General features: G+C 40.6%; 1 protein-coding gene across 1 annotated transcript; it reads left to right on the forward strand.

Moving 5' to 3' along the window:
- Positions 1-965: 965 nt before the first annotated feature.
- LOC143774794 (extracellular calcium-sensing receptor-like) lies at positions 966-8,298 on the forward strand. Its single transcript, XM_077262562.1, has 4 exons — positions 966-1,766; positions 4,610-4,837; positions 4,924-5,047; positions 7,361-8,298. Exons 1-4 carry the CDS (start codon positions 966-968, stop codon positions 8,275-8,277), a joined length of 2,070 nt encoding a protein of 689 aa, XP_077118677.1. The 3' UTR covers positions 8,278-8,298.
- The last annotated feature ends 5,416 nt before the right edge of the window (positions 8,299-13,714 follow it).

Raw genomic sequence — 13,714 nt, forward strand, 5'->3', positions numbered from 1 at the left:
CATTTACCGAAACACCTGTAGAAGACACGTGCTCTATGTAAGACCTTACTGTTAAGCGTAATGCAGTTAAGTTGATTGTATACAGTGAAGTCAGTTTGATCAACCATAATCTTCCTATTTTGCACAAGATCCCATCTTTTTCATGAGTTGTCCTCTCATAGAAATTGGCCGGTATATGTAGGCAGTTTTTGTTGTATGTGGTTATGCTAAAATGTCCAATCTTGGGTTTGGGTCATTAGATGACTTCATATTGTGTCCATATCTTCTCTGGTTGCTGAACATATTGATGGGGGTAATTTTCTATTTTCTTTGACTATTCCAAATATCTTCTCTTGATATGTCATTTATGGAAAATTCGATGCACTTTAAAGTATAAGTTCAATAATTGGAAGAAAATGTAATATTATTAGCCAACATCTTGTAAAGAACAGTTTATTTCAAGTTTTGGGGGACAGATATGACTCATGTTTCTAACTTTTGGCCATCTTTTTCTATCCAGCTTTTTACTAGAGATGTACCAGCAGTTCCAGGCCATGAAATTTGCCTTACAGGAGATCAATAATCGTTTAGATTTTCTTCCGAACATCACTTTGGATTTTGTTGCCTTTGATTCCTGTGCTGCTCTACGAAAAGAACTTGTGGGAACCTTGTGGATGTTAACAGGTCACATCCAGCCATTTCCAAACTTTTGTTGTCGCGAAAAACCACCACTGGCAGCAGTGCTTGGTCATGCCATGTCAACATCTTCTATTCTCATGGCGCACATATTGGGATTGTATCGATATCCTCAGGTAGGGTGCTGTATTTGCGAATTATAGATAAGTCTATGGTAGACTCAATTTACTGTTGACATCTCAACAAATAAAAATGAATGTTAAAAAGATAAGTACAAACATTCTTCAATATTGTTGTTGCTTTTTTTTCAGATAAGTCATTTTTCAACTAGTTCGCTGCTGAGTGATCGGATGCAGTTTCCTTCCTTTTTTCGAACAGTTCCGAGTGATACATTTCAATCAAAGGGGTTGGCTCACTTGATATTACACTTTCAGTGGAAATGGATTGGTGTTATTGCCTTGAGAAGTGATTATGGATATCAAGGAGCCAAACTAGTTAAGGAGGAGATCGTCAAATCTGGAGCTTGTGTGGCCTTTACCGAGTTTATTGATAGCAATATTGTGGATAGAAACATCCCTCATATGACAAGGGTTATCAAGGCGTCAACAGCAAAAGCTGTACTAGTTTTTGCCAATGACCTCTTTGTTGCCATACTGATGGATGAGTTGATTAAGCAAAAGGTTACCGGTAAGACTATTGTGGCCAGTGAGGCCTGGTCAACCACATCAATTTTAGAAGCAGAAAAATACTCCACGTTGCTCGTGGGGTCCATTGGTTTTGCATTCCACAGCTCGACCATTCCAGGATTTAAAGAATATTTGTACAGTATCCATCCTAATAACTTTTCCAAAAATTCTGAAAAAACTTGGAATAAAATATTTTGGGAAAAAACTTTTTCATGCAGATTCTTAAATGTGATAGAAGATTCTCAATCTTTGATTAATTCTACCAAGATCTGCACAGGACTTGAAGATCTTAGTAAAGTTGATAACGCTTACACTGATGTGTCCAGTTTAAGAGGTTCCTTAAGTATCTATACCTCTGTTCAGGTCATAGCAAAGTCTCTTCATGATATAAGAACTTGTGTGGAAGGTAAAGGACCTTTTCGCAATGGGAGCTGTGGAGACATATACCACATCAAACCTTGGCAGGTAAGAATAAAAATAAATATTCGTTCCACTAATACTCAAGATTTTATCCCTGAAAGCCCAATTTTATTACCTTGAATGAAACAATTTGCCACAAAGTACATAATGACTCTCAACTGATATTCAGACAATAAAGCAGAACCTACATTCTACTAAAATACCAGAGACCCTGAATCTTTTCTTATATGTATTAAAACTTTCTGTTATTATAGCACATCCTGTTGGAGCACGTTTTTTGAAACTTGCAGCTCAAATAGAAGAATTCTGAAATTAAATTGTACTTTCCTCTACTGCAAGCAGGGTCTGTTTTTTGTGAAGTCCACACACAAAAAAACACATTTACTCCGCACCGAGTGTGATCACCATGTGGAAAAATCTTGGCACTTCCAGCCTCGATTGCTATCACTAATATTGGCCTGGCTGGCCCAATATGTCTCTTTGCCTGGCTGGCCCCCTTTGTCCCTTGGTCTGACTGGACCCCTATGTCCTTTGGCCTGGCTGCCCCCCTGTTCCTTGGATGTGGCTGGACCCCATGTCCCTTGGCCCTGGCTATACCCCATGTCCCTTGGCCCTGGCTGGCACACTATGTTCCTTGGCCTAGCTGGCCCCCCCTGTTCCTTGGCCTGGCTGGCTCCCCTGTCCCTTATCCTGGCTGGTCCCCTTGTCCTTCAGCCTGGTTGTAACCCCCCTGTCCCTTGCCCTGGCTGGGCCCCCTGACCCTTAGCCTGGTTATACCCCCCATCCCTTGGCCTGGCTGACTTCCCTGTCCCTTGGCCTGGTTGTACCCGCATCACTTGGCCTGGCTTGTCCCCCTGTTCCTTGGCCTGGCTGTTCCCCCTATCCCTTGGCCTGACTGTACCCCACTGTCCCTTAGCAGAAAGATAAAAACAACTTTTATTGAATCATTAAAAAATATCAAGGGTTAGGGTGATGACATGTAAATGACCTATATATGGCACTGCAACAAAGGGGCAAGGAAAAAATTAATAAACAGTTTATTATGCTGGAATGTCTAAATCCTAAGGTAGAAATAGTCAGGGCATAGACATGTGGCTAGAGGTGTGAATATCACATAAAGAGGTGAAACAGTTTATATCATGGTGCTTAGAAGCAGCCACAAGCCAATGTCCCTACAAGAAAATGCTCGCATATGAAACATAATCCTGCAAGATATGTATGTGAATATAAAGAGAGATTACCTTGAACCACCACCACCCCAACGTGCGTTTTGGCTGTGGTGCCTTTTCCTGGGTGAGTGGCATCACAGTAGTAGGCAGATCTTAAATAAATTTCAGCCAATAGGACATAATGTTTCACAACCTGTGAAAGGAATGCTGCTGTAGATTGGCGCATGCAGCGCTGACATGTTCCAGGGTGTCGCCTGTCCAGATGACATCCTCGTGGATCTTTTGTACTGCAAAATTAACAATATAAAAGTAGAACCCAAAAATATTGTTGGAATTGCATTTTCTTTCATAATTTCACCTCAATTTTTTTGCCAACTTTCAGTACATTATATGGTTAAATAAATTATATAATTCAAAACTACAACTCACAGAAAAAAAGCCCTAATAGTGGCATTTTACCTTGAGTGGTCAGGAGAGGCGCGTCATCGATGTGGTCACAAGGTGCTGACGGAAGGTTATGATGTTGCTCATATGAAAAACAGCCTGTGACTGGGCTTCGTAGGAGACTGTAATATTCACTATCTACCGCAATGTATAAGTGTTCGGATGGTCAAAGCTTAAAATTTCCTAAGCACACTTAAAAAAAATATATATATATATATTTCCTTTATATAAAAAAAAAGAAATAGCAAAAAAAAAAAAAAAATAAACATACGTTGCATTGTTACTTCACTAAATGTTTGATCTATCAAAATATGAAATTAATTACTTCGAATAAGCCAGAAAGGTGTATTTTCGTTGACTACAATGTTGCAAAAAATGCAACAGGAAGCAATCAAAATATTGTATTTTAACCAAAATAATATCAATAAAAACATTGAATATAGAATCCAAGGGTGGATCGGCACTCAATAAATCGAGGTTGTGCTCGAAAGTATGGATTCCAATAAAGTCCTGGCACTCATGTTGTGATGAAGGCTTTAAATTCAATCAGCAAGGACATGTTTATTCCCATCCCAGGCTTTCACCAACAATGACATTGTTGGTGAAACGCGTCCTTGTTGATTGAATTAAATGCCTTATTCATCAGAATGTGAGTGCCGGGATTTTGTTATAATCCATATCAATAAAAAACATCATCTCGCTACGCAAAAAACAGGTTCCACACGGTCAAAGTAAAAACAAAAACGTTACACGTCTCGGGAAATGTTGACACAAGCCACATGTTTTTTTAATTCATTTCTGATTTTTTTAACCACTTACCGTAATTAAAAAAATAGCTATACAAGTTTGGTATCGCAATAATTGTACTAACCAAGAGAATCATATTTCCAAGTCATTTGGCGATGTCATGTCAATGGTGTCATTCACAACTAAGTTTCATTCTATAAAATTAAGCATGTGGCTATGTGGGCAGAACATTTTATATGTCACGTCTCATGGCAGAAGGGAATGAACAAACAGGAGCACAAAAATGAAAAATCACCAAGACGGAAAGGGTCAAATGGATAAAAAATAAATAATCTTTTTGTCTCTGGAATCGATATGATGCAATGATATTGCAGACTAATATTGATTGCTTTTATTTAGTTTAATGGGGATAATTTTTGGGCACAAATTTTATGCATATCTTTTTCAACATGCCCAGCGTTCTACCCCCAAGGCTAGTGTTCTTGTTTTTCCAGTTAATTGATATTTTTCTTGTTTTGTTTGCGCAAGTTGAAACACTATATTCAAAACGTTAATGTAAAGCTGAACGATGGGAGAGAAGTCTTCTTCGATGAGAACGGGGATCTCCCGGCAGTATATGACATTGTCAACTGGCAACTCAGAAGTAATGGTGGCTTGAAAAAAGTCAAAGTTGGAAGCTACGATGCAGCAGCCACTGATGGAAATATCTTCACCATTAATGTTAGTGCTGTCATGTGGCCTTCTGGCATTGAGCAGGTACGCTATGGAAAAACTGTAGGCATCAGCAACATGATGAGAGGACAGTAAGCTGCTTAACCTTTCCATTCTTGTTATTTTTACAGATTCCGGTATCTGTCTGTAGTGAGAGTTGTCCTCCAGGTTTCCGAAGGGCAGTGAGACGAGGGGAGCCTACGTGTTGTTTTCAGTGTGTGCCATGTCCTCATGGGGAAATCTCTAATAAGACCAGTGAGTAGTATGTAAACCCATACTAGCCTAACAGACCTCCTGGGCTTTCTGTTCCCTTTAACTTAAGCCTGTAGCTTCACGTGACTTTTCAGAATATCCGCAATGTGTATTTATGAGGATTAACATTATTCCTGGCCATTACATTACTTATACCCTCGAAGAATAAGGGGATTTGGCTCGTGAAAAATTGGCACTGCCTGGGATCTTAGGAGTCACAGTGAAGGGAATTGTGGCTTTAAAAGTATTTATTTGCTATGCGTTTCGGGAATGATATGCATGTTTTTTGCCTGAAGAAAGAGCTTGATCAGTTCCGAAACACATAGAAAAGAAATCCTCTTTTTAAAACCACAATTCCCTTCTCACTGTTGACTCAAAGATCCTTGGCAGCGCTAACTTTCACCATCCAAATCCCCTTATTCTTCAATTCTATATCTGGACTCTCTGTGAGATCCAGTGGATGGTGTAGCCACCAGGAACAAACGTCTAACCCAAATCAGTGTTGTGCCTGAGGTGCACAACCATCACAGGTGGGAAACTGCACGTTCAATATGTACATTTTGTCCTGTTTGATCTGCACAAGGAGCACTTTCTTCTGCTTTATTTCATTTTTTATACCCTGCATTTTCCCCCGTTTTACTACTCTGCAGCGTTTGTCTAATTTTCAGTTGTCCCTTAGCTAGTGGGTGGAGAGTAGCTGCTATGATTTCTCATATTCACAACACACACATACATGAGGGAGTCCTTCTCTCCTGTCCCGATGTACTATATGTTCAGCAGTACCATGGAGAACATTATAAAGCTATACTGAGCAGTGTAGCTGTGAATCTAGTACAGGGGGATATAAGTCACTTACTAGAGCACTGTAGAATTATCTGTCTGTCTCTCACTCTTGTCCTCTTTTCTTCTACATCTACCCTCTCCATAGACTTTAATTGACAGCTGAAATCTAATCCCTCAAAAAGATGGCAGTTCATCTTGATTTCACGAAGACAAATTTACAGAGTTAATGATTAGTTAAAGAGGTTGTCTGGTTCAAGGAGGTTATAACCTATGAAACAGGTGATATCATGCCGATTGGCGGATGTCCCACTACTGGGCCATAATGCTCCACCATTTTTTCTGTATGTGGCTTCAAGAAAAAGCCAAGTGCTTCCGTCGACATCACTATCGAGAGTGAGTAGAGCACAGGCTACACTTGTGTACTGCTGCCCCATACTAACGGGGCTCAAAGGTCCCTGTTCTGTCAATCAGTACCGTTCTCAGCAGTGAATCAACAATTTATCGCCTATCCTGTTGATAGGCGATGATATGTTTTAACCAGAAGACAACCCTTTTAATAAAGCAGGGAAGTGGGGGAGAGAAGAAGTCCGCTTGTATTATTGATTAATGCAAAGTTTTGTTAAGACTAGAGAGACCATTTAGATATACTCACTAGAGATTAGTGGATTAGGTAAAATTTCCTATTTTTTCCTTGGAAATGCAATTAGCGGAAAATGTATTCAATTTAATGTCCCTTATTATGCTCTTGGGATTCACCAGCACTCGGAACATAATAAATATAATATCTATAAAACAAATTATACCTTCCTCACCACTGACCTCTCGGGCATCTCCACTACTCACCGGCACCCACCCGGCCCTCACCGCATCTTCTGATCCCCTGCCACTTGTCATGGAATCATCGTAACTTTTTCACTGTGTTGGAACTTCTGGATAGATGTCATGGCGCCTGGGAGAGTTCTGCACATGCATGCGAGAGGTCATCGGCATCATGATGTACACTTTGACCTTCATTTTGCTGAATTTACCCAAAAGCGAATAATGAAAAAATCTGCATTTTAGCAAATCCCGATTTTTGTAAATTTCGAGTAGAATTCAAATCCTCTATGAAAGGAATTTTGTTTGAAGTGTATATTTCTAAAGGGGATTTCTTAAAGGTGTTTGTATTTCTTTAAGGTTTTGATGTCTCTAATTCTTTAGGGGCTCTATGGTCCATATTAATTTAGGTCTCTCTAGGGTATTTATTTGTGGGATGTATTTTATATGGCAAAGTCTGGTCTGGTCTTAAGTTCTTTGATATTTGTTTAGATGATCAGATCTAAAGTCTGTATATATTTTATGTTGTGATGATGGGAGACATATGGACTATTTGTGATTTAGCAAACTATCCAATGTAATTGGGGCCATTTTGAAAGCCACTTTTAGAAATCTCAATGTCCCATCTGCGGAGTAGCCAAGTGTGAATTACATTTTTCAAAAAATTGCTTCCCCCAACTCCATAGTTCCTAAACTGCTTTCCCATCTCTTTCTCAGATTCAGATGATTGTTACAAATGTCCATGGAACTTGTGGCCCAATACGGAAAAAAACAAGTGTATCCTGAAGACCATTGAGGTCCTTTCTTATGAAGGTCCGTTAGGCTCATCCTTGACTGCTGCAGCTGTCTTCTCATCAGTTTTCACACTTTTCATATTGTGTCTTTTCTTTCGATACAGAAGCACCCCTATCGTTCGGGCAAATAACTACTCTCTAAGCTGTCTTCTGCTTTTGTCTATACTTTTTTGCTTCCTGTGTTCTTTAAATTTCATTGGTTACCCTGAAACTGTAAAATGTGTTCTGAGACAGGTAATATTTGGTATGGTATTTACAATTTGCATTTCTAGTATTTTGGCCAAAACCATCATTGTTGTGTTTGCCTTTATGGCTACAAAGCCTAACAGTAAACTCAGAAAATGGACAAGCCCTAGTGTGTCATACACAATAATCCTTGTGTGCTCACTTGTACAATTGTCTCTCTGTGTTGTTTGGTTGTCCCTTTATCCTCCATTTCGAGAATACAACATCAAATCCCAACCTGGTGTTATTATAGTTGAGTGTAACGAAGGCTCATCCACTGCCTTCTGGTGCATGTTGGGGTATCTTGGTTTGCTGTCATCAACAAGTTTTGTTGTAGCCTTCTTGGCCAGGAGACTTCCCAACAGCTTCAATGAAGCCAAATTTATCACTTTTAGTATGTTGGCTTTCCTCAGTGTCTGGATGTCCTTCATCCCAGCCACTCTTAGCGCCAGGGGCCAATATGTTGTTGCCATGGAGATCTTTGCAATCTTATCTTCCAGTTGGGCTCTTGTGATTTGTATGTTTCTCCCAAAATGTGTCATTATATTACTCCGACCCGATATGAACTCCAAGGAATATCTAAGGGGCAAAGACAAAGCAGAAACAAAATCATAATAAATGTCAACCTTTGAACACAGTTTTAATTATTTAATTCAAATTTTGCTACAGATGTCCAAACCTTCTGCTCTATTATTTGGATACAGAGCTCTTAAGCTGCTCGGGTGAAAAAAACAAAAACAAATATATCATACTCACCTTTTTGGATGCTTCACTTTTCCAAGCCATCCTCTACTGGCTTGCACCCTCCTTCAGGATTTGGTCTTCTCCTCCATCTTCAGCTCAGGGCACCACACCACCACAGGGCACCACACAAGGCCTAGTCAATGATAGAGCCTTACACGATGTCATAACAAGTGTTGTCCCCAACTCATAGCATCATAATGTAGATACATTAGCCTAATCAACACTAAAATCATCAAAGAGTGAAGATGGAAGGGTAGAGCGGAACCTGGGGCATGGACCAGTAGAGGATTGGGAGTGTAACTGTGATGCCAGGATAAATGAAAGACAAGAGGAGGATATAGCTTTGGATTCTGTTATTTTTAAATCCTTCTGTTATGTTTTGGTATCCGGAGAGACCTCAGAGAACAATAAGCTGTTTTTTTTTCCAACAATTTGATTAGATGCAAATTGAATTGCTGAGGGAATCTGGTCAATTTGAATTTCGGCAGATTTTGCTCATCTTATTTGCTCACTTATTGGAAGATCTTGTAATGCACTTACATTTTAGAAGGTGCCGCCATTCTCCAGAATCTGGTTCTATGTGTCATGGGGTTACGGTGACAGTGAGGAGCCAGAAGACCGCAGCATTGATTGCTACTACTCCAGCGCTGAGAAGAAGCACTTCTTCATTTAAATGTGTTTATTTCTTCTGGTAGAGCAGGGGTTAATCGGCCATGTTGGAAATCTCTGCGTTCACAGCTGAGCTCGGTTAGCCACTCCCTTCCCCATTATAATCTGGGCTCTGTTGCAAATCCTTGTCAGAGCTAGCATTTGCTGCATGGTTAATGGTGGGAGAGGAGTACATATGAGAAGGAGAGTTGAGGAGTTATTAATGACTGTTGCTTGGTTTGTATGTGTGGCAATTCCTTATCCTTCTGTTTTGGTTTATTCCTCTACTGTTAGGGTTGGCGGATTGCATTAAATAAGATAAAATTTAAAGTGCAATCGCAACCCGGGGTCCACTGTGCAGAGATATATAACTGCTGCTAGTGTGAACAATGACAGAACAAAACAGCGAGCATTACTTTGAACACACTGAATTAACGCCACTCAGTGTGAATGGAACACCGAATACCAGGCTCAGTTACTTCACCGAGGGGTATGGCACAAATATGCAAAGTGCTATACCCTGTTAACATCACAGAGATATTAGCACGTGGTTTGGACTAGCTCTGCAAGTAAACGGTGCTAACTACACACCTAAATGATGCAGACGCAGAGCAAAGAGAGAGAGCTATTAGGCGCTAGGTACAATACCATGTCGCTTACACCAAGAAGTATAGCATAAGGGTTGAGCTTGCTCTGTAGCTGAACTGTGCCAATAGCGCACATGAACAAAACAGATGAAAAGCCAAGTGGCTAGCTATCCCGGTCCTGACACTACTGAACCTGTACCTGACCGGCACCCGAAGCATGTAGCAGACCTAAGACTCAGGCGTTGAGCCAAGGGAACAAAACCGCATAAGTGTGCAACCAGCCTGCCAATTGTAATAATTATAGGGGATAACTCAGGAGACTCGGTCTATAGGAAACTTCAGAGGGAAATGCAATCAAGCAGAAAGTCTATGAAGTACAGTTATTCTTGAGGAAACTTGATACGAATAAATTCTTGTCTTAGTCCAAACACAGATAGATATGCTTATTAGGCAGTTCAAATCATATCTTAGCTCAACCAGGGAGGCCTGGTTAATAGTCTCAGGTTATTGCAGCAGCAGCAACAGCTTACATGTCCAGCAAATGCAGATGGAAGTAAACACCAGCAGCAGATGAAGGAGGATTACTGGAAACTTGTGTATGCAGCAGGAACTCAGAGCAGAGTAGCAGGATCACTACACAGGTTCACAGGAGCAGGTGTATAGCCAAGGAGTAATCAGAGGTCAGGAGCTGGATGCAAGGCAGAATACTCTAGCGCAGACTGAAGGCTGGGGTGGAGTTTTACAGCAGGAAGCCCCATTGCACATGAGACCAAAGACGCCATCTTGGAAAAGGGCAGTAATGCACAAAAGGTAAAAAAATGTTCAGAGTCCTGACACCAATGTGTACAGTCTCTGAGCAAAGACACACACACGTGCAGACAGAGTGTTAGAGTATTAACGTACACACACCAAACATAAATGACACTAGCGCACCCGCATGCGCCGCTGAGAGCCTTTTATATGCTAGGCTCCACCCCAAACACACATGCCCAGTCAGCCAAGACATCACCCGTGGGCCAATCCAGAGCTGCTACAGGTTGGTGCACTACGATGCACAGTGGCGCCCCTTCTTCCCTGGGTGATAGAAGAGATCAGATGGAGGGCTAACTCAGGAGATAAGGCAAGGGCGGAGGCCCCGGGATCTTTGCCATCTGAAGTATCCTGGGAACCAGGGCAACCTAGGTCACCCCCTAGTGTTAGGGACAAAGAAGGAGCCCCTAGTCCCTGGTCACCCGACAGCTGTGTCATGACACTGTGTCACATGATTCACAGTGCTCACTTCTTTCCCAGCTCAGGTAATGTCTTGATTTCAGATCTCATGTTCTATTGAGCTTAGTCCTATCCATGTCTCTAGAGATATTGCGTGGCAATGGCATACAGTTGCGCTGCTAGAAATATGCATGCACAGTTCTTCCTGTAATCTCATTCTTCAGAAAAGGGCATGCCCTATACACCTTTTATGAGCAGTCAATCAATCTACTATGCCAGAGTGCAGTAGAACTAATTTAAAGGTAAAATTCAGAATGTCTGCAGCCACCACTAGGGGGAGCTCAGGAGCTTACTGCATACTGATCAAACATTGAACTTAACAATAGAACAGTATTCATTAAGCTCTTAAGCTGCCTTTAGTGGTGTCTGCAGTAGAACTAGATTGTAATGTGCAATACTAAATTTGTGCAGAACATTATCAGTTTTATATTTAAAAAATAGAGCTCTGTCCACCATAAAGATATATCTTCAGTTTAATTTGCACAGAATAAAGGACCTAAAAATAATGCTATGAAAAAGGATGAAGGTTGGCTTTAAGACAAAAATTAATTCATTTACTTCCAACAGCGAAAAGTCCAATTCTAGTATGGACCTTAAGAAATCAGACCCCTGGATATCTCACATGAGAAGGGACAAGATCTGTCCATTAGCAATAATCTTTCAGTATAACCTGTACATCTGCAGAGTGCAAGTATTTATCAGGCCCACAGAGATTTCATACTGTCTATGGGATTTCAGGTATACTGGACATTATGTAAATAATTAGCAATATCACCAATTATGTAATTATATACACTTATGGCCAAAAGTGTTGGCACCCTTGAAATTGTTTTAGAAAATGTAGTATTTTTGCCAGAAAATTATTGCAATTCCACATGTTTTGTGTGTTTTGGAACATCAGAAAAAAAACCCCCAGAGAAACAAAAGCCAAATTGGACATAATTTAATGCAACACCCCACAAATGAACAGAACAAAACTGTTGGCACCCTCAGCTTCATATTTGGTTGCACTCCCTTTGGAATAAATAACTGTAATCCATCGCTTCCTATAATCATCAACAAGCTTCTTACACCTCTCAGCTGGAATTTTGGCTACTCTTCTTTTGCAAACTGCTCCTGGTCTCTCATATTAGAAGGCGCCTTCTCTCAACAGCAATTTTAAGATCTCTCCACAGGTGATCAATGAGATTTAGATCCGGGCTCATAGCTGACAATTCAGAACTCTCCAGTGCTTTGTTTCCATCCATTTCTGTTTTTTTTAAGTATGCTTGGGGTCATTTCCTTCTGGAAGATTCACAATCTAGGACGCAACTCAGCTTTCTGACACTCGGCAGTACTTTGAGACCCAAACCCTCTGGGAATAATGATGACTTGCACACAGTCATGGCCCCCAATATCAGAGGCCGTAAAACAACCCCAAAATATCTTTAAACTTCCACCATATTTGAGTGTAGGTACTTCATTCCTTTCTTTGTAGGCCTCATTACGTTTTTGGTAGAATGATGTGCTTTACCATAAAGCTTTTTCATGGTCTCATCTGTCCATAACGTGCTTTCCCAGAGAGATTTAGACTTATTCGCATACATTATGGCAAACTGCAGTCTGACACTTTGACACTGATTCACCCTGAGCCTGCTGGACAGCTTGAATATCTTTGGAACTTGATTGGGGTTTATCCTCCATCTAGTCTATCCTGTGTTTCAACTTTTCATCAGTTTTTCTCTGCCATCCACATCCAGGGAGATTAGCTACAATGCCATGGGTTGTAAACTTCTTGATTTATGTTGACAAAGGAACATAACGATCTCTAGAGATGGACTTGTAACCTTGAGACTGTTGATATTTTTCAGCAATGTTCTCAAGTCCTCAGACAGTGACTTGTAACCTTGAGACTGTTGATATTTTTCAGCAATGTTCTCAAGTCCTCAGACAGTTCTCTTCTCATCTTTCTGTTCTCCATGCTTAGTGTGGCACTCAGACACACAATGCAAAGATTGAGCGAACTTCTCCCCTTTTTATCTGGCTTCAGGTGTGAGCTTCAAATTGTCCACACCTGTTACTTGTCAGGGATGAGTTTTGCCGAGCATCAAAGTTGTTTAACGAAGTGAGGAAGGCGTTCCAGCTCCATAAAATTCAAATGCTTTATTTCTCCATTAAAAATTGGTGTAGTACAAACAGTCCTTGCCTTAGCGCAAAAGTCCAAGTACAGAGTACATGCGACGCGTTTCGATCGTACCCGATCTTAGTCAGTGCATTGACTATTTACAAGGTACTGGTTACCACTTGGGGACACTTACACAACGTATAGTGCACGACTTACGGCACATCTCTCTTTATTTATATGGCGGGTTCTTCCCTTTTTCTTTTTTTTCCCCATTATAGCGATTACCTACGGATCCATCACGCTCTCTGAGCGTATTTCCAGCCACCCTAGTGTACTGTACGATCAGCGCCATTTTTCCTCTTCACTTTATTCACTTTTTGTGGGTCTAGGTATGCTACGTGACTCCATGAATAACTTTTCAATTACGGATAGACCATAACCTGATTGTCCATTGTATATACCTCTGTTTGTTTGTTCATTTATTTATTTTTTGTTATGCATTTAGTTCTCAGTTGTATTTCTTGTTTCACCTTTTGTAACATTGTAGTAACTGACAAAGGCCACACTAGGCCGAAACGTTTGTTTGGTACTACGGAATAAAAAACCGCAAAGTTTGATTGAAGTTGAGTGCCGGGTTTTTTATATCTATGGACTTAATGAGTGTCACACAGGACTCTTCATCAATCTGGCTCCAACTTTC

The sequence above is a fragment of the Ranitomeya variabilis genome, chromosome 5, assembly GCF_051348905.1.
Source record: "Ranitomeya variabilis isolate aRanVar5 chromosome 5, aRanVar5.hap1, whole genome shotgun sequence".
Lineage (NCBI taxonomy): Eukaryota > Metazoa > Chordata > Amphibia > Anura > Dendrobatidae > Ranitomeya > Ranitomeya variabilis.